This window comes from Chionomys nivalis, chromosome 3 (assembly GCF_950005125.1).
Source record: "Chionomys nivalis chromosome 3, mChiNiv1.1, whole genome shotgun sequence".
In the NCBI taxonomy this organism is placed as follows: Eukaryota; Metazoa; Chordata; class Mammalia; order Rodentia; family Cricetidae; genus Chionomys; species Chionomys nivalis.
Genome location: NC_080088.1, coordinates 62,836,189 through 62,863,790, shown reverse-complemented (window position 1 = coordinate 62,863,790; position 27,602 = coordinate 62,836,189). Strand labels below are relative to the sequence as shown.

The window sequence follows — 27,602 nt, the reverse complement described above, 5'->3', positions numbered from 1 at the left end:
AAAAGATAAAAATATTTTAATTGAAAAAAAAGTACTCTTCATTGCCTTCTACATTCCAGTCAAATTATGTGGAACCAGTTATGATTTTGATACATATATTGTTTTATACATATATATTGTTGGACAGTGGACGACCTAATCTACAGCCTAGATGTTTGTACTTCAGATAACAAGATATTTTCATAAAAAAAGCTTTTTGAGAAATTGAAAGTTTTGTAGTGAATAGATTGATATAGAAAATTTGTATATTAGAGCATAATTATTCATGTTTTTGCAAAATGTGGAATGGAGTGATCTTTGGCTTTCTAGGGTAATTCTCAATGCACTGAAGGGTTACTGTTGTGTTGTCTGTATTATTGTTTGCAACTTGAAGAAGGGGGTTTGCATTTAATATTCACTATCCTCATCATGATAATCCACAATCTCAAAGGCTGTATCAAAACTAGAGTGTTGTGTTTAGTTTCTCTTGGTGTTTATCAGAATATATGGATCATAGCACACATTTTGGGATCAAACTAATTACTCTCTGTGTGAAATGTATTAATGACTTCTTTATTAAATACTGGTCCATAGTAAGACTTTGTTTTTTGGGAGGTCTTACTCTTTTCCTTCAAAGAGGATTCTTAGATTCATGTAAAAGTCTAATGTTTTCATGTATTTCTCTACTGGACTTAAATAGAATTAATCTGTTTAGAACCACAGATTGTAAGCTGCTTTCCTACTACTTGGAAAGAAACCCCAAACTCTGCTTTAATTTCTTTGGTAAAGTATTGGATCCCTAAAAATTCCACATGATTCTCAGCTCTTTGGGTGTCTTAGGTAAAGGAATCAAGGAGATAATATGGGCATCTTTTCTTCTTGAGCCAAATTTGCAGTGGGCCTCAGGGTTGTGGTTTGCTGTGCCATGTCCAGTAGATTACATTTAATTCCTGCTTTGAAGTACACACATAAATAAGATTTTGTCCACATCTGAAAAATAATCATGAGTGGGCCTGGAATTTATGATGTCTTCAAACAGAACTAAAAATTGATTCACTCAATTATCATCAGATAACACCTTTGCTCACATACCTTTTTAAGTGTACATATATTGTGACATATACTAATAGCATATCATAGGTTAGGCTTCAGAATCTACTTCTTAAACTTGAGGGTATTAAGAGTTACTTAAGGAGTTTTTTTAACTAGCATTTCATGGGGGCTAAACAGATTACTCAGTGGTTACAAACATGTGTTACTCCTCCAAAGGACCTGAATTGACTTCAAGCACCCCGAACGGGCAGTTTCCAACCACCTGTAACTGCAGCTCCAAGGGATCTGGTGATCTGATGCCCTCTTCTGGCCTTCCTGATCACTTGAATACATGTAGCTTATACACATACATATAAACTAAATTTTTAAAAAAATAAAGAATTTATATTAAACACCAGGCGATTCTAAGGTTAATTGCTATGAGGGAAAAAAATGGAAAAAAATTATAGATTAAGAAATTCATCAAGCAGTATTCATGAGCCAGAGTAGCATTTGTACAATGGTTTATAATAAAAAATTACTGGTGTTTTTTACATATTTAAACACATAACCTTATAATCTTAATGATAATGATATACTAAACAGATGGTGCTGATTGCTTCTTAACAGTTCTTTTATCATAAAAGCTCCAGTGGCCGTGTATGTATTTTTCTGATCAATCTATTCTAGACTCAGTAATCAAAAACATTAGAAATCAATACACTAAATAGAATAATTATGCTATATTATAAACATATTTTTCCTAACATTAGATCCTCAAAATTCAGCATAAATGATATCCTAAACAATTTTTAAAGACCAATGCTAAATAATGTAAGATCCTTTACGATGTCAAAATTTGTAACAGATACCCTTTTAATGAAATTACTTTAACAATCAGAGCTGTTATCAGAAAGAAACCTTGTATTTTAAAATTCAGTTCTATTTATAATTTATGTAAGCAGTGAAGATGCCATTGGATTTTACTCCACACTGATTGAAACTTAGTAACCCGGCCTTTCTCCACCCCATGCGCTAAATCAGTCAGCCCCAAAGGGTCTTGGTAGCCCAGTGTTTATAACATCCTTCTTTACCTGCTAATCGACCTCACTTCCTGGATTTCAGTCCGTCTAGTTATCAGCTAACAAAAGAACAGCTTTTGGTTCCTGCAGACGCTGGTGAAAAAATAATCACGAGAAAGAAATCCACCTTATGTCGTCTTTTTCTGTCTGCAAAAATAAACTCAGCCATCATACAGCTAACAGGTACAGAAGGAAGATACAAGCTCGTTCATAGGAAGGAAACTACAGAGAAAATGAGCATCATTTCTCAAGGTTTTTATTTTCTCTGATCTACAAGTGATGCTGCTGTAATTCTAGCTGCAGTTTTTACCGATCATTCACCACTCAGCAGCTGGTGGAGAAGTAAGACTGCTTGGCAACCACCTGCAGGGCTGCAGAGATGAATTACATTTTCGGAAACAACACACTTCTGTACTCTCGCGCCAGTCGAGGAGGGAATGCTAGCTCTAGCCATGGCTCAGTAGGCCCAAAGCAGAAACACTGGGCAAAAAAGGGCTCGTCAGATGAACTGCAAGCTGAGCCAGAACCTTCACGCTGGCAGCAGATAGTTGCATTTTTCACTCGAAGACACAGCTTTATTGACTGCATCTCGGTAGCCACCAGCTCCACCCAGGTAACATGCCACTTGTTGAAATTATTTTTAATATATTTATGTTCATATTTGCTTTGCCACAATGTCTTCATGCAGATTTATTATTAAAATTGAGTCTTCTGTGCTGTTATCTTGGCACTGAAATTTTATGTTTTTAGTCCATGTCTGCAGGTCTTTAGCACAGAAGGGGAAATGAAAAACATTTTCCCTTATGTTATGTAATGCTAAACAAAACAGTCTCAGATTCTGCTAAATGACTTCTCTAAAAATGAAAAGTCATTAACACATGAGTTAAAATATAAGTTAATAATGTTCATCTTATTTTTAGATGATGTTAAATGCTGTAGAGAATGATGTTTGAGCAAATTAAAACAACCTATTTGTTTAGTTTTGCATGTTCGTAGAAAACCTTAGGGAGAAATTATAGTAAGAAACAAAAGATAGCTTAAATATTTTAAATTTTTGAGAATGGATTAAATGGAATACAATTAGCTGATATTGTATATATTTATCTTAAAGATATATTAAATTGATTTAGTCAAGAGATTAATGAGTCCTTCCATTTTACAAATATATATTGTCTAAGGCTAATCTGGAATTAGTAAATGTGTGCAATTGCATAGTCATGGAATATTTTTAGCATATTCAAATTATAAAGAAGCTAGCAAACAGGAAAAGTCCCAATTTTTAAAAATGTCCCATAAAATTACTTCTTTAAGAGGAAAGGAATATTGGCTATAGAAGGAGAAGATAAAAGCAGTTGAATAAAATGCTAGTGATTTGGTATAAAAGATGATGAAAGGAAATGTTAATATTTTAAATACATTGTAGCAGATAGCTATTCAACTAGTAAAAATAAAAGGGTAAAAAATAGTCTAATTTAAAAACAAATTGAGAGTGATTTTTACTTTGAAACCAGTAATTCTTAATATGCTTACAGATGCATATACTTTTGGTTCTTTGAAAAATAAATTTCCTTTAAAGATTATTTCCTTCATCAATAGAGGCAGCACAGTAAATATAAATATAACTGCCAGGCTGATTTATTTGTTTTGGTTTCTAGAGTTTTCTCATAATGGTTTTTTGTTGTAAAATGTCAACTTTAAAAGTCAGAAAAATCTACCTATTTCTTACATGATTAAGATGAAATTCAGGAGTAGGAAGCATCATCATTTTACATGTAGGCACTGAGGTTACTTCCAGCAAAACTTACTGAAAGGCAATGATTGACTCTGAAATTAAATACTCACTGCTCTAAGAATTTTTTTATCTTAATTCTGATTATGATGGGTGAAAAGATTAAAGGTTAGTGTTGCCGGTTTTTATAGATTAAATAATATAAAATAATGTTTTCATCAATAAAAATACCCGATGATTTATGTAAATAAACTACTGTGCTTATGTATATCCACATGTTTATATCTGATGTTCATCTTAGAACATACAAATGAAAAGACCACTAGTTTGCACATAAAACCACTGAAAGCATACAATTGGAAAACAGTAACCTAGACACTAAAATGGTTGTAGCCCTGTTACACCACTGAATATTACTCCCCCCACACCCCCAGTTGGTTCCTGTCGTGTTCTCTTGCAGATCTCTTAACTGATAGTTCTCTTGTCCTTTGAGTTTTGTCTTTGCAGGTATGAAAATTTCCTTGGTCAGGGTTTTTTTTTTTTCCTTTTCTTTCTGATGAGTTACGTAATTGATATGTTCAAGTCTGTAGTTATAACTTATTGGAGTTTGTTTTATAAAATAAAATATAGTGGAACTGAAAAAGAGCTTGAGACCTGATTGCATCTTAGTTGATGCTGGAGTCCATTTTTATAATGACTCAGGCCTGGCTTTGTAGCACCACAGGACTTAATGTTGTTGTAAGGGGCAGAGTAGATGAATGAAATGTCATAATTTGTAACTACTATGAGTATGTTTTGTACTGTGATTGTACTCTGTTTTGATGTTGTCCGAAATAAACTTTTTAAAGATTTGCTAGCCGGGCGGTGGTGGCGCACGCCTTTAATCCCAGCACTCGGGAGGCAGAGGCAGGCGGATCTCTGTGAGTTCGAGACCAGCCTGGTCTACAAGAGCTAGTTCCAGGACAGGCTCCAAAACCACAGAGAAACCCTGTCTCGAAAAACCAAAAAAAAAAAAAAAAAAAAAGATTTGCTAGGAAGCTAAACTTTTGTTGTAATTACCCTTAGTTGGGTTATATTATACTTTAGCAAGTTGAAGAGTTGTTACTAAATTAAATTTTAATTATTTTCTCAGTCACTACTCTGATTCCCAAACACTCCTTGCTACAAATAAAAAGAAACTTTACTTACAAATTCATTTTAACTGCTTGCCTATTGGAAGTATTCACGTTCAGAACTAAGATTATATGCCAGGTTCCATGGAATATCTGGAACTTCTAGGAAGTCATTGTATTCTAAATGATAAGGAAACCAAATAGTTAGAAATATCTACAAGATACCAAATGCTTCTGTTGGTGCTCAGTAACTGTTTGTGGAATTAATGTCTGTTTCAGTTAGCTGGAATGGTATTTTTTAATGCTCCACATTCTCCCCTTTCAGGTGTCTTTAGTTCTTCACAATGGTTCATTTCATCATCTTGCCTTTTCCTCTCTTGCTTCCTGTTATCCTCAGGCCATACAAGTCCTGTGTGTTCCTGATTTCCTTGCCCCTTTAACCCTCACTAATAGTAACAAAAGTGTTGTTTACGTACTATCTCCATTCATTTGGTTTTTGCCTCAGAAGTCTACATTGTAAGTTGGGAAAGGGAACTTTTTTAAATTAAGATATATTTGTCATGAATATATTGTTGCTTTACCTTGCTATAATTTTTCTTTAGAGACTTCATATTATAGTCTTTGTTTTGAATAATTAATACATATATATAATAATTTTATAAGCAGTGCCAAATATTCCTTTTGGTTCCTCACATCATCATCCGTCCTGCTCCTGTAAGTAGTTATCATGGAACCAAGAGGTGGAGCTGTAGCTTGTGTTGTCATTACTGTTTTGTGGATGGCTGTACCTCATCCCCCTTCTTTGATTCATGACCATAAAAACTGCTCTTTGTAATCTTAACCCATTTATCTTTTTTTAAAGCTTCCATCAGTAAAATCAGGTATCATCGGGCAATATTTCCTTTTCCTCCCTTTCTGGGCATCTGCATCTCTCTTAATCACTATGATTGCTGAGTATTTGAGCTGTTGACATACTGTCTTTGTTCTGCTCACTATTTGTGTAATCATTTCTTAGTGACTTTATATCCTTACATAATCTACCCAAAACCTTGACTTTTCTATTTTTCATATCTTTACCCATAGGTATGAAATACCTTGTGTTTTCACTTGAACAATCTACCGAAATGATTATGTTCAAGACTTTCCAGTACTACTCACTGTATCACTTGAATCGCTGATGCAAGCATTTCACATGACTACCATTTTCCTTTTCAGCTTACTCTGTGCAGTACCCCACTACAATGATTTTAATCCTCTTAAGACTCTAGGGACCAATGATTATTACTGTCTTTTGCCACTCATACATTCCTCATTGCCTTGCTCAAATTCTTTTATAATTTTAACTCTCTTCCCCTTTGTCCCTTTATTGGAAGCATCTATACTTTGTTAATTGCAGCTCTGCCTTCTCTACAAGAGCTCTGAAACTGCACTTTAAGCATACCTGTTTTCTAAGCTGATAATCTTCTTTTAGCAGCAAGTGAACTATCTGTTCCTAAAGCTCACGCTTCACTTCTGTACTAGATTTCACTCCCGTTTCAAGATCTCATCAGACTCCATTTTCCACTGTCATTTCCACTTTTGTTTATTAAGTAATTTCCATGAACTAAAATATTACCTCTCACTAACACAGACAGCTGAAAATGTCTCTATGTGTATATGTTTTCAAATCAAGCTTGTTAGTTTTTACTCTTTATTTTACCTACAGGACGAAAGAATTTAACACAGTTGATTACTTCTTTAAATTTTTTTGACTTTTGACTCTTGGGTGTTGATGTCATATTCATTCTCCTAGCTTCAGTATCCTTTGGAATGTTTTCCTTTTTCTTGTTGCTAAGTATTAGAATGTCTTAGGGCTTAGTCTTGAATTCGTGTGTGTGTGTGTGTGTGTGTTTTCAAGTAATCTTGTCCAGACCCAGTCCAGTCTTGTGCTGTTGCCATCAAGGTTTCTGTCTTTAGCTCAAAGCTAATTCCTGTATACTAGATTTTATAACTACAGCTTCCTGTTTACTCGGTATTTCCACCCGAGTGAAGCATATGAAATACTAAAAATAGAATTCCTTCATTATTACTATTATTGAGTTTCTTTTTTCATTTAACTTCTTAAGGTTTTCGTTTGTTTTCTTCTTTATTTTCTTGTTATTTTTGTTGTGGTCTTTGACAGAAAGAAAACATATGATCTGGCCCATGCTTATGAGCATGCTTTACCACTGAGTTACATTTCAGCGTCAAGAATTTTTACCTTATTACTTCCTATTCTTATATGTGCTGAGACTCAAAAGACAAAACCGTTGGGATTATCTTCTTTTCCTTTGCTCCACTTCCAAGATAACAGCAAATCCTATTGGCTTTGGGTTAAGATAGGCTTCTCCCTCTGCCTCCACCCTCCCACCTGTTATGTGTGTGGGCATGTGTTTATGAGTGAGTGCAAGTGCCCATGCAGTTCAGAGTGCTTCCTTCACTAGACTCTCAGTTTCCTGTAGGTGGAATTTTCCATTTATGTTTATGCCAATGCTCAGCTTCTGTAACAGTGTTGGCAGCATAGCAAATACAACAACACAAATATTGCTGAATGAGAGAAGAAAGACAGATCAGCTTTTACTCAGAAAAGCTAGTGCAGATTTTTCTCTGTCTTATTTCTTTCTTAATCTCTCCACGAAACATTTGTGTATCGAGTTGGTGTTAAGCTTCTCCTCTGGCTGATATCTCATTTCTTATTTGTCCCACTGGGGAGGAAGTGAGCCCGGAGAAAAACTTCGGTTTTCTCACAGTCAGGATGACTATGTAACTCTTAGGCGCTAGATGGAAAGAGGGTGCTATTAATAACTAAAGTGGGACAAGTACAAATACGTATTTCCTAGGCAAACAAAGGCATATGGTTATCTATTTATATCCATTTATCTTCTGACTTATAACTAGGCAACAGACTTCAGTGTTCCTACCAAGACATCTTCATCTTGAGGTATTTTAGATCCAACCTTATATACATTTTTCATTAAGCCAGTCCCAATAGGAAGGGAGAATAGTTTTCATCTTCAAGAGACTGCTTATTAGTATTGTAGTACCTTTGCACGAAACTAGAGCATATTCAAAGTAAGTATGCAGCCTTTTAAAACTACTTCAGAAATGCTGACCGTGATCAAGAGTAGGATAGTTTTCCAGGAGAAAGGGGTACAAATCATCTATCTAACTGGTTATAAATGCTACTTTGGTCATAAACATGTATTTAATTCCTCACTCAAAAGACTATGACTCACATTTGGAATTGTTCACCCTTTCACCAGAAGAATATTGACGGACATATGTCATATTTCCATTTATCATAATATTTTTATAGCACATATAAGTGTATTTATTTAAAATGTGCTTAATATGTAAGAATCAATTATTGGTACAGAAGAACACCTTAGAAAACACAGATACTAAACAAAAAGTATTTGTTTACAGTAGTTACAGAGTCTTTTACAAAGTACATTGTTGACCCTACAACGAAGCAGTGGTACTCCTTGGAGTCTCCTTGGGTTAGTTACAAGCTTAGATCCACAGGAGAATTATATATAGGTGTTTCTAATTTTGCTTTTTGTTGTCAAAACCTAGGCACAAATAAGATGCTCTTTAATAGGTTGGTACACATCAGACAACGGAATAGTATTTAGCAATAAAAAAGATTAAGCTGTAAACATATGGAAGAATAGCAAATGATTATTATTAAGAGAAAACAAAACAATCTGACAAGATTTTATACATATTATCCCAGCCTTGTGACATTTGGGGAAAATCAAGTTCCCCAGGTTTTGAGAGGAGAGAAGAATCAGTAAGTGAAACTATTGTGTGTGATTCTACAATGGTGAATGATGTCATCATACACCTGGAAACCCATAGACTATCCAACAGCAGGAGTGAACCAGCATACACTGGAATATGATAATGCTGGGTATAGGTTCATCTGTTGTAACAAATATACCACTCTGGTGCAGGGTGTTGATAGTGGGCAGGCTGTACACATGTGTGGGCTGAGGGTATGCAAGAACTTGCTGTACTCGACATTCAGTTTTCTGTGAACCTAAATCTGGTCTGAAAATTAAATTCTATTAAAAAAAATATATAAAGTTGCTGTCTTAAATTTAGATTGGCTTATTTTGCAGAACTAAATGAGAAATATTTTATGTAAGTTTTCATCTGTGCAGCTTCTATATAATGTCTTGATGTAGTTGGCCCTTCTATCAAGGACAAATAGGCTAAAAGAAACACATTTCATTTTAATATATTCAAGTAAGTTTTAAAGATAACTTTTAAAGTAAATCACTGAAAAAGGATGGAGCCACATATCTATGGTGCTTTCAGATTTATTGGGCTAGCATTTTGCCTTTTTCTTTTCAAGCAGTATTACTTTCCTAAGAATTATACTGCTTGTTTCTTATCATAGTTAAATGTCATCTGCTGAGCCGTAAGCTTCATAAGGGCTGGTACTATAAGGTGCACAGTTTCTTTCATATTCCTTCAGAGTAGCATATTGAATGTATGGATAATTATTTATTGAATAAGTAAATGTTATGTAGGTAATTGCTTATTTTCGTTTAATCATAATGACTGAAAGGAAGCTTGGAGCTTCTAAATATGACTTGGTCATTATTATTTTCACAAACTTTATATACAACTATGGCTTAAAATTTTGCACATCTACACCATAGGTTTTGTAAGATAAAGTATATATTTCAGAAGTCGTTAGAAATATTCTGATAGAAAAAGAATAATGTGGGGAGGACCAGCAGTAAAGAGCACTGGCTAGCCAGCAGTGGTGACACACGCCTTTAATCCCAGCACTCAGGAAGCAGAAGCAGGTGGGTTTCTGAGTTTGGTGACAGCCTGCTCTATATAATGAGTTTCAGGACAGCCAGGGCTATACAGTTTTGTTGTCTCAAAAGACGAAAGCAATGGTACCAGGCACAGTTTGGTACACAAACATCCATGAAGGTGCAAAACACTCGCACACATAAAATTAAATGAAATTCTTTTGAAAAAAGGAAAAAGTATGTGAGGAGTTATACTCTCCACATGTGAAGAACTGGAGTTGTATCATTGAAACATGTTTTTAAAAAGATCTTTTACTAATATTATCAATCCCTAACAATGTTATTATATAATCTTAGAATTTTGATAAAAGTAAAAATAACGGTTCAGACATGTGGAAAACAGTAACCTATAATTATTACCTTGTTTAAGAAACTTTTATGAAAACCTACTGATAAAATCGTTTTACTGTTACATAGTAATCGGTGACCAGAAACACTGGTCTGATTTTATGCAAGTATAGTTTAATTGGCCATGATATCTGACAGCAGGGTTTTTTTTTTTTTTTTATGTGAATATGTGTGCGCACATGCCATATGTGTTCAGGTCACCGTAGAGGCCTGAAGAGGCTGTTTGATAAAATGGAGCTGGAGTTACTTTGCATTGTAAGTAGCCTGATGTGGGTGCTGGGAACTGACCTCCAGGCCTGGAAGGAACACCAAGTGTTTTTCACTGCCAAACCATCTCTCCAGCCCTAGGAGTATGATTTTAAAAGGAATCTTAACACAGCTGCTGTCTGTGTATATTTAAAAGGCACTATACCATACACAGCTTTAACAGTGTATCTTCAGAAGTTAAGAGCACTGCCTGCTCTTTAAGAGGACCCAGATTCAATTCCCAGCATCCAAGAGGCAGCCCACAATCATCTAACTCCAGTTCCAAGGGGATCCAGCTTCTTGGGCTGGACTTTTGGCTTCTTGGGCATAAGACTTGCAAGTGGTATACAAACAAATGTGCAGGCAAAACAACTATAAACATAAAATAAAAATAATTTCTCAAAAATTTATAAAACCCCAAGTTGTATCTCTTTCTGAACAGATATGGGGTGGTTGTTTTGGCGGGGGTTATTAGTGTTTGTGAGATTTCCTTCATTAGCTTAGCCATCTGTCTTTGAGAAACAATGATTATTACAGAATACAAGTTTTTTTTAATGTTTTTCAGAAAATAAAGATTATAATCTGGAATTTAAATTAAAATGGGTCCATCTTGAGATTTGTATATTTGAATTATTCTTTGTAAAACCATCTACTATAATAAAAGGTTGTAAATTTGAAATTGGTTCTAGAGTTTTTTTGGAAAACAGATATGAGGCATATCAAGGAATGCTCTATATCACCTTCACTGTTTGCTAGTGATTACGGTCAAGTGATTACAAATTCCTTAGGCTATTTAAAGAGACAGCATCCTATGCTGGTTAAGTATGTCTTTGGAGGATAATGGCCTGAGTTTATATCTATATTCTGCCCTTTACTTGGCATAGCACATTGGGAAAATGACCTAAATTCTGAGTTTGTTTTCATATTTTTAGAAAATAAAAATTGGAATATTATCTAAATCAAGATTCAGTAAAAAATTATACAAAACAGTACCCACAAAAGCCCTCCCAGGTTCTCCGGGCCTGGAGGTCAGTCCCCAGCTTCAGTAGCTTCATGGTCATCTTCACTCATCACAGCAAACATGGTGGCTACCACCATTGTTAGCAGTTCCACAAAATATTGTGGTGTTGTAAGAAAGGAATCTGAAGATCAACCTAATTACAGAATGGAAAAAAGTTATATCTTAATTTTTAAAAAGTAATGAAAATAGATATGTCTTAGGTAGAGGATTTTTAACCTTAACAGGGTCCAACCAAGAGAGAAAGCAAAACCCACAATAATTATTCTGAGAGAGAATGGAACAAAAGATTAGTTGAACAAGTATTAGAGCTGGGCACTGTAGTACATGCCTTTAATTCCAGAACTCCTGAGGCAGAGACAGGATTTCTTTAGAGCTTGTTTGGAGGTTTTAGCAGGGGAGCACAGCTGCTTGTATACTCTTGACCGAAGACCGGTCCTCCTCTATTAAGGGAGGGTCATTCTCTTTGACCAAGCGCTTCAGGAGGGACGCACATGGAGTGGTGAGGGAGGAAGGGGACACCCGCCTAGCCAGCCAGATCAACTGAATCAACCCTGGTGATCAATGGGGTGACAGATGTCGCTGCCAGATCGCCCTCACATCCAGAATCTTTTTCATTTGAGGCCAGTCTAATGTACCTAGGGCATTACAGGCCAGCCAGGGTGCCATAGTGAGATCGTCTCAAAAAAGGGGAGGGGGCAAAACAATAATGAAAGTCGTATTAGAGAACTAAAAGGTCAAACTGGGACTATAATGGTAAAGCAGATAGTAACCCCAAGAAACAGTATAGAATAAAGACTCAGATTGAGATCAGGAGACTTTAGGAGTTCAGAGGAAAGACACCATGGGCTTTACAGTTCAAGCTCTCTCTGAGAAGATTAAGTTCAAAGTCCAGTGTGAAGAGGAAACAGATAAAACTCTAAAGACACGTTTGTTCTCACATAGGCCAACATTAGGCAGTGAGCTGTTGTCAGAGGACAGTAGGGAATAGCCACTTGTTTGGGTTTTTTGATTGGGTTTGGTTTGGTTTTGCACTTTTACACTTGGAAACTTTTACACTTCTGATTGGGCATCCCCCCCCCGCCCCCCGAAGTATGCAGAAAGAACCTTTAATCAGTTTCTGCTCTGTGTAAAGCATGAAAGGGAGCAAGAAAAGGAAGAGCAAGTATTCTTAATTCATTCCAGAATTGGTTTTGGTGGTTTAGTTATATGAATTTGTCCATCTGACACACAGCACAGCTTCCTGTGACTGTATGCTGTGGGATAATGCTTTTGTACACTGTAAAAAAATTGTCACTCATATTGGTTTAATAAAACACTGATTGACTAAGAATTCTGGGAAAAGAAAAGGCGGAGATGCAGAGGGATCAAGATAAGAAGGCCTCACTAAGAAAAGGTACTAAGCCACGTAGCTAAAGATAGATGAGAATTATGGGTTAATTTAAGTAGTAAGAGCTAGTTAGTAATAAACCTGACCTAATAGGCCAAACAGTTTATAGGTGTGTTTCTTTGGAACTAAACGGATGCGGGTCCAGGGCAGACCGAAACTTCTATCTACAAATAGCACTCAAACGTTTGACAAGAATTTCCACACAAAGCCTGAGAAAGCTTTAAAAAAAAAAGATTCTAGACAAAAAAGAACAGAGTCAAGTGCAGCTTCTTGGTAACGATCTTTTCTCCATGAGACTGTCCTAGAGACAAGAAGAGGTGTGACTCCTCTAAGCAAAGCTTCCTGACTCAGCCTTAGTGGCAAAAACCTTGCAGCTCTTTTAAGAGGCTCTGCCACCAAATTCTTAAATGGTGTTTACGAGCAGTCAGCAGCAGGCTTCTTGGTGATGGCAGGAACCTAGAAGTTCCACAGAGTTGTAGCAACAAACATGATTCCTGCCAGTATCTTCACCATGAAGCTAGACTCTCAAAAAGGTACAGAATGAGGTGGAGACAGCTGCTAAAGCTACAGCTTTAATCCTAGCCATATCGCTTGACTCATGTGGTCAGAAGAAGATAGAGATATACAGTAAAGACAGGTTCAGACGAAATAAAACCTCTAAATAATTACATTGTGTTTAGCAATAGACAAATATACATAGGCTTTGGAGAGAAAAGAAAAAGGATAGAGAAAGTCCTTTAAAAAAAGAAATAGAGTAGTCAGGTATGGTGGCACATGCCTTTAATCCCATAGGCAGAGGCAGAGGTAGGCAGATCTCTGTGAGTTCGAACACAGCCTGGTCATGACAGCCAAAGATAGACAGAAAAACCGTGTCTCAAAGAACCAAAATTTAAAAATAAAAGAAATAGACTTTTTAAAAAGCCACATAAAGAAGGAAAACACGGAGAATCTGTATGTTATTGTGCTGTCTTTGAATTGTTTGACTGCTGAGAAAAGAGCAACAGCTGCTAAAAGACATTTGATTATAAATGCTATTGGATTAATCCAACCTATATATTTTGAAAATACCTTGACTTCAAAAATTAAATCAAAAGATATTTTACTTTAGAGAAGAGTTTTTTTTGTTTGTTTTTTGTTTTTTTTTTGGGTTTTTTTTTTGTCTTGTTGTTTTTTTTTGTTTGTTTTTGTTTTTTGTTTTTGTTTTTTTTTGCTTCCACAGGAAATGGCTATAGATTCGTTCTGGGTTAAGAAAAATAAGGTTTGATTAAGAAAGACCCCTGAAAAACCTCTGACAGGAGCAGGATGACCCACATGATCCAGTGTCTCAGGGCACCACTGTTGCAGTGTCCTCTGAGCTCTACATCCAGAAGAGCTTCAGGACTACTGGCTAAGATGATTCAGACTCACAGACTACTCCAGTCAGGATTTGACTATAGTCTTAAATTTCCTTTGGGTTCCATTATGATTATCAGCACCAAATCAGCCAGAAGTAGCCTAGAAAACTACGACCACATTCCCCAGAGTTGGATTGTGGATGTTTGTCTTTGTGTAGTCTATTGGTTACAAGTTATTATGGATAATGGTCAGGAAAAAAGCTAAACAATATAATTACCAAAATATGTGGTATCCTGGAAGAAAATGAGAGAAGTAAGATATTGGGGAGGTGATAGGATTGCTGATAGTGAATTTTGAAGGTCATGTTTGAGTAAAAACAGGAAAGAGTTCATAGAATTGAGGCTGTAGCTATCTAAGCAAGAGAATCCTTGGAAGAAAAGTAAATAGAATTTGGAAAGGTATGGAAAGAGCAGAGGCCAACGTAACTGAAGAAGTGAGTGGAGGAAGGATAGTGGGGGCCCGAGTCATTGGGGTTTTACAGAAGGGTGATTAGAACAGATGTAGTTACTAAGAAGTGTTAAGGGCCCATTTTAGCTGAATAGTTAATAAAGTTCATGGTGCCACGTGTTTGTTTAGCCTGTTCTAAAAAATATCAAAGACAAAGTAATGTTGCAATTGATAATTTCTTCCTGTGTTAATTATATAACTATATCTTTATATTCAGTCTTTAAGTCTCTGTTTTCTTTAAATTCCTGGTGACTGAGTCATCTATTTTTAAAGGTTGTTAGCTGAATGCTATTATAAAATAACATCTTTTCATAGTGAAGAGATCAGAAATCTTAACTGAATTTATGAATTCTTGCAATTAAAATTAATAGATTCATGAGCTAACTTGTCTGTGTAAACTAACAATTTTGCACCCATGCTTCTACAATAGAATTAATTGCTACATCTATTTTCCATAACTATTTTAAGTTTTTAAAAATAACTTGTATTTTGATATCCCTCTGGTTTATTTAAAAATGTGTCTGGTTCTATATACATTTGCTTCTGAGTTACTGACTTGAATTTCATACATATATTACTGGTTGAAATACTGTTTCAGGTTTTTTAACTATACAGCTTTTATTAAATATGTAATATGTTTGCAACGACAGTGGCAAAGGGCATATGAATCATAAGAAAAATATTAAACCATGAAAAACACCTTTTGTCCTGAAGATATTGATCCTCCCTTGAATATAGCAATTCCCAAGTGGAGCTTTTAAAAATCTACTTTGCTATATTTTATCCTTCCATAAACATTCAAAAGGCTTGAAATTTTTTTCCTGGTTTCTTTCTTTCTTTCAAGTAGCAGCTTTGACATTTAATCAGAATCATACCTCATTATGTCATAGTAGATCTTCAAACAAAGGGCCAAAGAACTTGGACTAAGAATTCTAGCTATGCTGGACCAACCTCAAGATCCTTATTCACCAACAACTTTTGTTGTCTTAAGATACGGGTACCAAAGATTTGTTAATTCATTTATTTCATTTTCCTGAAAATGCAGAGGCCTTTTTTTTAAAAAAAGCTCTTACTGAACATTTGTATTTAGTCTAAATTCATTTTACTGTAATTACATGAAGCATATTAATACAAAATGTGATATTGGCATCTTGGTAGTGTAGTTTTATTTATCTTCTTGTCAATTTTACATTTTGGAAATCATTTCTTGTTGTTGTTATTGTTGTTTTATCTCTTGTGGTGCCTTCCCAAACCCCCTGCCCCTGACAGTTTCTCTGTAGCCCTCTGGGTTCTGGAACTTCGTCTGTAGACCAACAGGCTACTTCAGCCTCAGAGATCTACCTGCCTCTGTCTCCCAAGTGCTGGAATCAAAGGCATGGGCCACCACTGCCCAGCCTCTCTTGATTGTTTTACATTTTACGTCTAGACTTTTAGGAAACTGGCTTCTAAACCCAGGGCTTTGTGCTTGCTAAGCAATCATTCTACCACTGAGCCAGCCAATCCTTTCCAGTTCTGAAGTCTTAAATAATTAGGAAGAAAAATAGATATTTAGATAGCACTATAGCTCTTTTATGTCTAAATCTAATTATTATCTAGGAAATAATTTTTAGTTGCTATTGTGGGAATTGTTTTTCAAGAGAGGATTTCTCTATGGAACCCTGGCTGCCCTGGAACTCGCACTGTAAACCAGACTACCTCGAACTCACAGACCTGTCTCTGCCTCCCGAGTGCTGGGACTAAAGGAATGCACCACCACATCTAGCTATGGAGATTATTCTTAATAGTCCTCACTTCCCATCAGTTCCTAGGGCACATGAACTCTATATTCCCAGTTTCTATTTGTCTACTCATGCCCATTTTTACTGATACTGCCATCAGGTTACACCACCAGTTACCTCTCAGCTACGCTATCACAGCTTCCTAATTTGCCTTCTGTCTCTTCCTTGACGGTTTGTATGTATATAATAGAAAGCACATTAGCTGTTGTAAATAAACAGAAAGGGATTTGATAAGTAGGCTCACACAATACGTATGTATTGCTGAATGTCTAAAAGTGAGGGGCAATAGTGTATTCATAAATGAGAATGTGCACATGCTTCAGATCACATAAAAATTACACACAAAAATATATTTTGAGTATAGGTTTCCTAAATTAAGACCTTAGTATAAAATATAAACCTATGTAGAAAAGTAATGAAATTTATTAAATCAGTTCAAAACATCTTTCAGGTAATTGTCATTATGGTGTTTGTTTTAAAAACACTTGAAAATGCATATAATCTGTCAAATTATAAAAATTTACAGGTTTCTGCAGTGTTCCTTCAGACAGTGTTAATATTATAACCTCTGTTGTCATGGAAACAAGTCTCCAAAGGCAGCCTCAGAGGCTAATGATTCCGTGGTGTTGCTATGGATAGAAACAACTGAGACTGTTGCTAGTCATGTGACCAAGATTTTTCAAAATAATAACAGATCTCTGTCGATCTTACCGATGGTACAATAGAACAGGACAGGAGTGTTCTAATGGTTGTTTCTTACTTGATTTATATAGTTCTAGAAGATTTTTAAAGTACTATTCTCCATTCTTTCTTTTCTGGAATAACCCAAATGTAATGATTACATTGTCTCATTATTTAACCCATACATGTATATGCATTTGACATTTTCCAATCTAGAATCCCAAGCACTTTATCACGTTACAAATGTCTTCATCTCCTCACTCCGCTTTGTAAGCTCCAGTATCTGTCACACCTCACCAGCTTTCATCTGATTATTGGGTTTTTTAGGGCTGTAGTTTTTGTTTCAAGTGAATGTATTATTTTGTTACTGTGTTTATCATTTGTGGCTAGGATATTTTATTTGTTGGTAGGTCATTTGTGATTAACTATTTGCCTTCTGAAAAGGGAGGGCATATGTTGTTCTTCCACAGAATTCTTAACTCTGGATGTCTTACAGACAGCAAGATAGGTTAAGATGACATAGTGTGCTTTAGGGATTCTTTTGTTTTTCTTTAGAAACAATATTTAGATCCTTACCCAAAGAAGGTAGATTCTAGATCAGTTCCTGAAAAGTAGGGTACAGTGGGGTTTCAGTGCAACATAAAGGAATAAAAGTTGGTCATTAAGGGATTAGGAGTGACTGACCAGTAGATGTATTTCTTGTGCTTTGAAATTTGAGGTAATGCCTGAAGTGTTTAGGAAAACTGACTTTGTCGTCAAAGCTTTCACTAGACTGCCATACATGTTTGAAGGTGACATGTAAGTGACTGCTACGTTGTGGACGATGCTGTGCTTGTTCCCAGACCAGTATAAACATGTGGAGGCCTAAAGCCTTCAGAGTCCACCCCTGGAATCTGCCCTCCAGAAGAGGGACTGTGGCCAGTGATGTAAGAGGAGTTTTCTCTGGAAGCTGCCTTTCTCACTATCATGTAGGAATTTTGAAAGCCAAAATACTAATTAATTCTTTGTAGTGTGTAAAGGGGTGTTTTTAAAAACAAAAGCCCAACTCTCTGTGTATTTTTAATCAACTCTTTATTCAGTCTCGCTCCAGTGCAAGTCACTCTCCAATTAGGATGGAAGGTTTTTTATTTTATTTAAAAAAATAAAATTTTATTTTTTTATTTAAAAAAAAACCTATCTTTTCTCATTTTACATGTCAGATCCATTTTCCACTCCCTCCCTTCCTGCTGCTGCCTCCACCTGTCCCCCTCCCACTTTTCATCCCTCCCCCATCCACTCCTCATAGAGGTTAAAGCTTCCCATGGGAAGTCAACAAAGTCTAGCACATTGTTTGAGGCAGGACACCCCACTATATTTAGGCTGAGCATGGTATTCTTCCAGAGAGAATGAGTTCCAAAAATCCAGAAGAAGCAGAAGGGATAAATCCTGGTCGCACTACCAATTTTTTACTGTAGGGACTCATTCCAAGACAGAGCAATAGTCATGACGTCATGGAACCAATAAATGGATTGTTTTTAATAAATGAATACTGGTAATAAGCTGTCCATTTAATTCCAGGTATTGGTTATAAAGTAGAGCCACTCATACCTCAAATTTCTTTCTTTCTTTTGCGTTAAGTGTATAGCTTTACCTGATTTTATTTGAACTGTTCCTCTTACTCTAGTGATTACTACTAGCATAGTAGTGCTTTGTTACTACTAGACTATTACCAAGAAATGAAAACCAATATAAGAAAAGCATATTTATTTATGATATTTTGAGACATTTAAAAAATAAATACTTTTTGGTGTTAAAAATAAATACTTTTTGGTGTTCTAACAACTCAAAACTAAAACACCAAAGAAACACAAGGAAACTGTTAGAGATGGTGGATACGTACACAGACTTCATTGTGGTCATAATTTCGTATGTGTCAGCTCATCAAATTGCTAACGTTAAATATGTACTCTTGGAGCTGGAGAGATAGCTCCATGCTTAAGAGCACTGGCTGCTCTTCAAGAGGATCCTGATTCAGTTCCCAGAACCCACATGACAGCTCGCCCCATTTGTAACTTCAGTTCCAGAGGTCTGACACCCTCTGCTGTCCTCTTCAGGCAATGCATATGTGTGGTATGTAGGACAAATCCTAATTGGTCTTAATAATAAAAACCCTGAGTCAGATAAAGGGGTAAATAATGAAAGATCAGAGAAGCAGTGCAGCCAGCCACTCATTCTTACCTCTACAAAATCCTCAAGACTGAATGGGGTATTCTGTCTCTACAAGGCATCAGACTGAAGACCTTGAGCTCCTGTTTCTTCCCGCTTTATATTCCTTTCTTCACCCAGGCATATCCCTTCCTGTTTCTACCTTAGTGTTGGGATTAAAGATGTGTGACTGCCAAGTACTAGGATCAAAGACATGAGTCACCACCTCATGGCTCTGTTTCTTTTTGAGACTGGATCCATACTGTGTAGCCTAGGGTGCCCTTGAACTCAGATCCATCTGCCTCTTTCTCCCAAATTCTGGGATTAAAGGTGTGTGCCAGCACTGCCTGGCCTCTATGGCTAACTAGTGTGGCTAGCTCCGCACTCTGATCTTTAGGCAAACTTTGTTAGACCACAAGCAATCACCACGGTGGTATGCAGACACTTGCAGCCAAAACACCCATACACAATAAAAGTTAAAATATGGACAGTTTATATTAGTTTTGCTTAAATAAAATTCCTCAGAAACTGAACAAAATATTTTAGAAAGAATTATCAGTTTTGATGACTATGGCCAATTATTTTGTAGTATTAATGCTTGATTTGGGTTGTCTGACTAGATTCATTTCATTGTGTTTGGCACCAAAGTTAGTATTGTCATTGTATCCTGTGAGATAGTATTTAATTTCAATTTATCTTGTTATGGTAATGTTAGTGCTGATTACTTGATTATGATAGTATCTGTTGTATTTATCCAGGTTAGTATTTTGAGGGGATGCATGATTTTGTGGTGTGTGTGTGTGTACGTGTATCCCATTCAGATGTTCGTAGTAAAAAATGACAGTTTCACTTAGCTACAGCAATAGGAAGTTTAAACATCCATCACTGTTTCTTAAATAAATTATAACCTGATGATGGCTGCCAGATGATGATTTTATAATTTCACCATTTTCTACACTTTTTAGTTCGCATTCTATTTCAAGGAAATGCATTTTGTTTATTAATTCGTGTATGTATTTATTTAATATGGACTCTGCTATTTGTTGAGTTTTACTGTTAACTCTAGTAACTTGAATAAGAGTCTCCCCCTAGGCTCAAGTTTCTCAGCACGAGTTCTTCAGGTATACTGTCTGGGGAGATAAAAGATTCTTTAGGTGCTAGGCCCTCTGCATGTGGGTGACAGTCATATACCTTAGTCTGTGGGGAGTGGGCCCTAGCAGTGGGACTAGGATCTGTCACTGGCTTTTGTGAACCTATTCCCTATGGTGGAATGTCTTGCTCAGCCTTGATACAGGGGGAAGGAGCTTGGTCCTCCCTCAACTTGTTATGCCATGCTTTGTTGACTTCCATGGGAGTCCTTACCCTTTCTGAGGAGTGGATGGGGAGGTAGTAGAAAGGAGGTGGGGGAAGGGAGCCAAAGGAGAGGAGGGAGGGGAAACTGTGATTAGTATGCAAAATAGATTTTTTTTAAAAAAGTCACTAAAAAAAAATAAAGTATTTCTAACAAGACAGGAAAAAAAAAATCCTTAGGTGGTACAGCCTTACTGTAGAAGTGCATCACTAGGGGCAGGCTTTGAGATTGCATAACCTCATCCCTCTTGATGTCTCTCAATGCCTCCTGTGTGTGGATGAAAAATGAGACCCAGCAGGTTCCTGCTCTTACCAACGTGTCACCACTTCTTGCCATTGTAGACTCGAGCCCTTAGAACCATAAGCCAGAATAAATTCCTTGTTTTCTTAAGTCTCTTACTTACTTACTTACGTTGGGGCAGATAGCAGGCTGTCCAAGTGATGGTATTCTCAGTGAATTCTAGCACTGGAGCCAGCCATTTCTGTAAGGACCCCTCTTTTGTTTTCTTATTTGAGTATGGACAATTAGAAATCAAGATTCTGGGTACTAGGTATATATCTCTAGGCTTTGAGATAGTAAGTGTTACCATTTGTTCTCAGTGTGGCAGATCTAGGAAATACATTTATGCCTGTATTTAGTTTTGTTCTATATGAAATGAAAAACCATTATGTTTATACCAGTACTGCCAGTTCTGATCTTACAGCATAGGTCCATGCTGGGTTTTTTTCTATTTTCATAATTTACAGCTTTACTTTTTCTAACATGAGAAACCTTGCTTCCATTGTTCTTTATAGCCTCATTTATTAGAGTGAAACCTCCCTTCCCACCTCCCATCCTATCATTTTCTTTGCTGCTTAAGTATCTACAGATTGCTTTTGTACTCCACTGGGATCTGTGAGCCTCATGCTAGATGTTTATGCTGCTGTGCCCATAACACCGTCCTCACTCGATTCTGGCTACCACGCCCTGTGGTTTGGGCTCCCCGCCATTCCTTGCACACAGATGATAGCCATCCTTTTACTTTGGTTCCAGCCATGAACACTCTGTTCAGTAAGTTACTTCCTCTGCAAAGGCAGTGGTATCTATCCATATTACCTCTGAAGATTTTTGTTTCGTTCTCTCAGTATGGTTGAAAATAGGAATCTCTATTCATTTGCTCTTTCGGTGTGTATTTCCAGATGATATAGCAACAATTCATTCAAAACCGTTCTTCCCCTGTGCTTTGTCATAAATCATTTTAAAGGGCATTTAAGTATTTGCATGAAAATTGGTTGCCACCATTTAAGTTTTTAATTCTGACCTTCAAATACAGAATTCCGAAGTCTTTTCAATAGTAACAATGTAGAAATAGTGACTGAGGCTTCAAGTCAAAGCCTTGGACCCTCTTAATTCGGTGTACTTTCTTCCGTTGTGGTAAAGTAACATAGCATAAAATTTTTACTTTACCCTTTTAAACATTCTAATTTGTGGGTATTTTGGCTGCCATGTGTGACAGTGCACCTGCTTTCCACGGCAAAAGATGTCAGGTGCCCTGGGACCAGTCACCCATATGGGTAGCTGAGATCTGGGTTCTCTGTAAGTTAATGCTTTTAGCCTCTTAGCCATCTCTCCAGCCCCTTATTTTAGTTTTTTAAGTGTATAATTCAGTGACATTACGTATATTCCCAATATTATGAAAATGTCATCCTTTATTTTAAGAATTACTTCTTCAGGAGCAGAGGAGATTGATTTTGTTATTGTTGTTGTTTTCACCATAAATCTAATGGCTAAAAATCTGTTTGAAAATAAATTCAGATAGCAGAGTCCAGCAATTTAAGCTCATTTATCAGTATTAATATTCTTCCAGCATTACTGAGATGTGCAGTATCTTTAGAGCACATTCATTGTGTTTGTCTGATGACAGATGATTTATTTTGTATTAATAGGTACCATTTTTTCCTCCCTCACCTTATATTTATAATGTCTCTATGTATTTATTAACAATTGGAGAAATCAGATTCAGAATAAGTGCAAGAAGGGAAACAATCAACAATCTTGACTCCCATTGTTAACTTTTTAAATTTTTCTTTCTGTGTTTCATATCTTTTAATATTATTAGCAGTATTTCATCTGATTTACAAGCTATTATACTTAATTGCTTCATAACATTTAATGTTAATGGCTAACATTACTTGAGATACCTTTGGATATTTAAGAGTATTCCACAGCTCCCCACTTAAAAGCTCTGCTCTAGAGAATATCTCAGAAGTGTTATTCTTCCTTTTTAAATTGTTCCTTGAGGTTAAATTAAACTAAGTCAGAGTTGAGGCAGTTTTTAAAGACTATGGGTATTTACTGGCAAATTAATTTTCTAAACTTTGATGAATTTAAATATCCATTATCAATGTGATAGGACATATTTCCAGTCAATTTTTAAAATATTATTATAGTAAAGTATATAAGTAGGAATAATTTGTGACCTTGATTTTACTTACATAGTCTTCAAGTTCTACCCATGTTGTATCACGTGCCAGAATTTTTTTCTTTGTGAGGCTGAATCATAGTCCATTATAGGTATATTCCACATTTTGTTGATTATCTGTATATATATAAATTTGAATTGTCCACCTTTGACTGTTGTGAATGATACTGTCTTGGACATTGCATGCAAATAGTTGAGTCTTCTTTCCCCTATCTTTAGTTGTTTAGAAGTAGGATTGCTAGATCACACAATAGTTCCATGACTGTTTTTGAGGAATCACTAAGTTGTTTTCCACAAATGCTTGTGCCATTTTATAAACACTCAGCAATATCACAACGGTTTTGTTTCATCCTTGCCACCACTTGTTACCTTGATTTTGTTTTGTTTTAATGACACCATTCCTCAGTAATGTATAAAGTACCAATTCGTTATAACTTTGATTTGCATTTCCCTAATGACCAGTCTTCATGTTCTCATAACATACTTGTTAATCATTGTAAAAACTTCTATTCAAATCTACATTTAGGTTTTTGGTTGGCTGGTTTGGGTTTTGAGACAGTAGTATTATGTAATAATACATATTGTGAGTTCAGGCTGGCCTTGAATTTACTATCCCCCGCCTCAACCTGGTTTTATACATTTTTATGAATCTTGATTGATTTGATAAATTACAGTTATTAATATAATTTTGTTTTTATCGATTACAAGCAAAGTAGCTTCATCTTAATTTTTCTTCTTGCTTTAAGTCCATTAGTCTCCATTGTCTTCCTATCTGCTTGATTTTGAAGATTATCTTACATTATATTTCATTTGTTTGAGTTAATTTGTATTTTGAGTTAATTTTGTTAGAAAATATACTTTTTATGCATATTATATACTATTTTTGAAAATGATCAAGCCAGGCAGTAATTAAGCATGAATATTAAAGTTTATTGGTTTAAATTGCTGAAACGCTTCTGTACTTTTTCCCTCACTTTTGCCAGAGTCTGTCTGGCACATAAGGATCCAGTTAGGTAGGTTATTTATTGTTCTAGGTAGCATATTCTTAATAATATGGGTTTACTTTAAATTGGAGATTTTTTAAAAATCTTTGTCCTGTTGATTTATAAACATTATTTGCATGGTAGGCTAAATAATTTTTATTTTAATGTGAAAAAGGAAAAATAAACAGATATTGTCTGGATGCAAAAAAGTTTTTTGCAACTTGTCTATAAAACAAGCATGTCATAAAATAGTGCATGATTGATTGTGTTTATTGATACATTCTAAAGAACAGGTCTTATTAACCATAGACACTGACATTATAAATTGATGTCATAATTGTTACTGCAGTAGTCATAGGACAGTTTCATTACTTAACCAACTAAAGTAATACCTTAATAATTTTCCCACTTATTAATATATGGAGAACTATATTTACCTTTATGGTACAACTTTCTGTTTGTTTCTCTTTTATTTGATTTTTTTTCCTGATTTTTTGTCATTGATGATTTTAGCCCACAGAAGCTGTTTGTCCCTCCTCTCCCACTGTCCCTGTGACCCCTGCCCTGCCAGTCCCTGCTGAGAGTACTGTCGTCCTGCCCACCGCACTACAGGTTTTTATTGGTTTCTTTTTTATTTATAAACATTTAATTTGCTTTCAATGTTTTATTTGTATTCTTTTAAAACTGTTGAAGTATTTTTTTTCATTAGGTATATTAATTTGATTTTACTTCCATTGGGATTTAAGATAACTTCAACATTAGCTATTTATTTGGTACAAAAATAGAGTGCATTCTGAGCTAATCATATTAAACCTTTGGAGATTTATTAACATGCCTTTGTGCTTGTTACTATGTTCAAAGTAAGTTATATTTTTGTTTTTATAAACTTGTCTGATTTGTGGATTTAGTGGTCCTGCTCTTTTGCCAGATCCATTCTTTGCTATGGCACTGTTTCTCATGCAGATTTGTTTTTGGAAGTATTCAGCCTTTTGTTGTTTGTTTAAATCCCATGCTCTGCATTTATTGAGGTAGATTGTATCTCAATTACATGAAAGCTCCTGTTGTAGAGACAGGGCCTTGTGTAGTCCTTGTTGGCCTTGTTCTAGTCCTCCTGCTGCCTCTTCCTGAGTGTTGTGGAGTATATGTGTGACATAGTGCTCTGTCTTCATAATTTATGTCAATACTGCTCCAAACTAAAACCTACTTTTTCCTTTCTTTTGTTGTTGTTGTTGTTGTTGTTGTTGGTTTGGTTTTTCCGATACAGGGTTTCCTCTGTCTAGCCCTGGCTGTTTTAGAACTGGCTTTGTAGACCAGGCTGGCCTTGAATTCACAGAGATCCGCCTGCCTCTGCCTCCCAAGCACTGGGATTAAAGGCATGCGCTACCACTGCCCGACACACTATTTTTTTAGTTTATGGAACAGTAAGAAAAAAGAAAATTGTAGACAAATGTCAGCGAATTTGATAATTTTTTTATTTTTAGAATCTTATTCGCTGGAAGGAGTAATTTGTTGACATTTTATTGCCCTTGCAACACACTTATTCAGTCAAATTAATAGTAAGTATAGTTAATGATCTTTTGTTTGAGAGTTTCCAGTATTGCTCATAATATTACTTAATATGTTCATAGATATATTTGCTGAAATTGATCAGTGACATTAATCTAGGCATGTGAATGTTGTGTGAGAGAATATAATTGCAGCTGCTTCAGACAAGCCCCTTTTGAGAGTGAAATAGAACAATTGTGGTCACTCACATTTTAGTGCTTCCTTATGCTAAAAACTAAAAATCAAAGTAGCTGTATGAGATTCTAGGAGAAACCTTCAGTAGTATAGTGAACCGAACGGATCGAATAACTGAGTTACACTAATGTTGCAATTTCCAGGTCCTTACCTTTTGTGCAAATTGTTAAGAATTCAGTCATTATGAAGCCATCATGAATTGAATATGTAAATCTAGATATACATTATTTTTATATTGTGAAGAGTGAGCAGTCAACAATTTAAAGTTGCTATAACATGGTAAAGATGAATGTATTTTTACATATCTAGTGGTATAACATTTTCAAAAGAAGATTTGAAAGCTTATTTCACTTGCTTTTTTTTTTTTTTAAAGAATTATTTTTATTATTATGCATGCAATGTTCTGCCTGCATGTATGCCATCAGGCCAGAAGAGGGCACCAGATCTCATGACAAATGGTTGTGAGCCATTTGCTTACTGGGACTTGAACTCAGGACCTCTGGAAGATCAGCCTGTGCTCTTAACCTCTGAGCCATCTCTCCAGCCCATTCCTTCTACTTTTCTTGGTAAAAATAGTTTTGATATTTTGTACAGGTCTCTGTTTTTAACTGGGAGCTTGCCCTCCTTCAGGTTTCTTTGATTTACTAACTCAATGTCCCTAAGTTAGCACTCTGCTAGTAAATTGTTGAAATGTTCATAGTTTATAGCCTTGGAGTTAAAAAAAAATAAAAGTTTATAAGTCAATATGAGTTGTTTTCAACTCATTCCCACCACTCACTGCTGTGTAACTGGTTAGTTTACTTCACAGTGATGAAGTCTGTTTTCTAATCTGCATTACTGGAGTAGTGGTAGTTCTGACTTGAGAGGTTCTGCAGTGATTAGAAGCCTAACTAAGATAAGAGCTATGGCTCTGAGTCCTGACTTCAGTTCCCAGCTAGAGAGAATAGGTGCTACCTGCACAGCATCTTTGCACACAGGCCCCTATATTATCTGCCTAACTTTTTTTTTTTTTTGAGAGGGAGAGAGAGAGAGAGAGAGAGAGAGAGAGAGAGAGAGAGAGAGAATAAATGAATAAATTTAAAAGTCTGTGAGAGTGCTGGCTCACACCTTTAATCCCAGCACTGAGGAGGCAGAGGCAGATGGATCTTTGGGAGTTCATGGCCAGCATGGTCCTACATAGAAAAACCAGACCTACATAGAAACTATGTCTCAAAACACAAACAAACTCAATGAAACTACACATATAAGAAAAGGAATAACCACTACTGATGTCTTAGATGACAGTGATACATGCTATAAGAAAAGCTGATGGCTTTGTCTCATTTTTCAAAATAAGTATTATCCCCATTATGTTTAGTGTAAAATTGATAGAACTTAAATGTTGTTTCCAGATAAATTCTAAAACATATTCTTTTAAGGAATGTGTAACTTGGGCAGAAAAGGTGACTCAACCATTAAAAGCAGGTATTTCTTTTATAGAAGACCCAAGTTCAGTTCCCAGCACTGAGGTCAGATGACATTAATTTCAGCTCTAAGGGATTTGACACTCCCTTCTGGCCTCTACAGGCACCTGATTCACAAACACACACACTTTAAAATTAAATTACATCTTCATTGTTTAACCTTCATCAGAGAAGTTTCTTCTTGCAGATGGGATTTAGCACAGAGATCCACATCTGAACAATGTGCAGTGAGAAACCATGAAGCACTCAGCTCTAAATGGAGGGTCTTCATCAGACCCTCCCCTTGAGGCTCAGGGATCAATGCCAAAAAGGGGGCAGAAAAATTTTAAAGCT

The 27,602-nt window shown here is 35.9% G+C and overlaps 1 protein-coding gene across 21 annotated transcripts in view; it reads left to right on the top strand.

The window, feature by feature from the left end:
* Positions 1-27,602, top strand: part of Dlg1 (discs large MAGUK scaffold protein 1) — a 197,447-nt gene that overhangs the window by 77,979 nt on the left and 91,866 nt on the right. For 9 of the 21 annotated variants that reach the window (XM_057764316.1, XM_057764313.1, XM_057764312.1 and 6 more), the window contains one exon: positions 24,580-24,678. The exons of 6 other annotated variants lie outside the window; for them this stretch is intronic. In XM_057764316.1, coding sequence (XP_057620299.1) covers positions 24,580-24,678 — 99 coding nt within the window. Of the gene's footprint in view, positions 1-2,165; positions 2,707-24,579; positions 24,679-27,602 lie in introns of those variants that run through there. 6 more of the 21 variants (XM_057764326.1, XM_057764324.1, XM_057764322.1 and 3 more) reach the window with 5 other exon arrangements.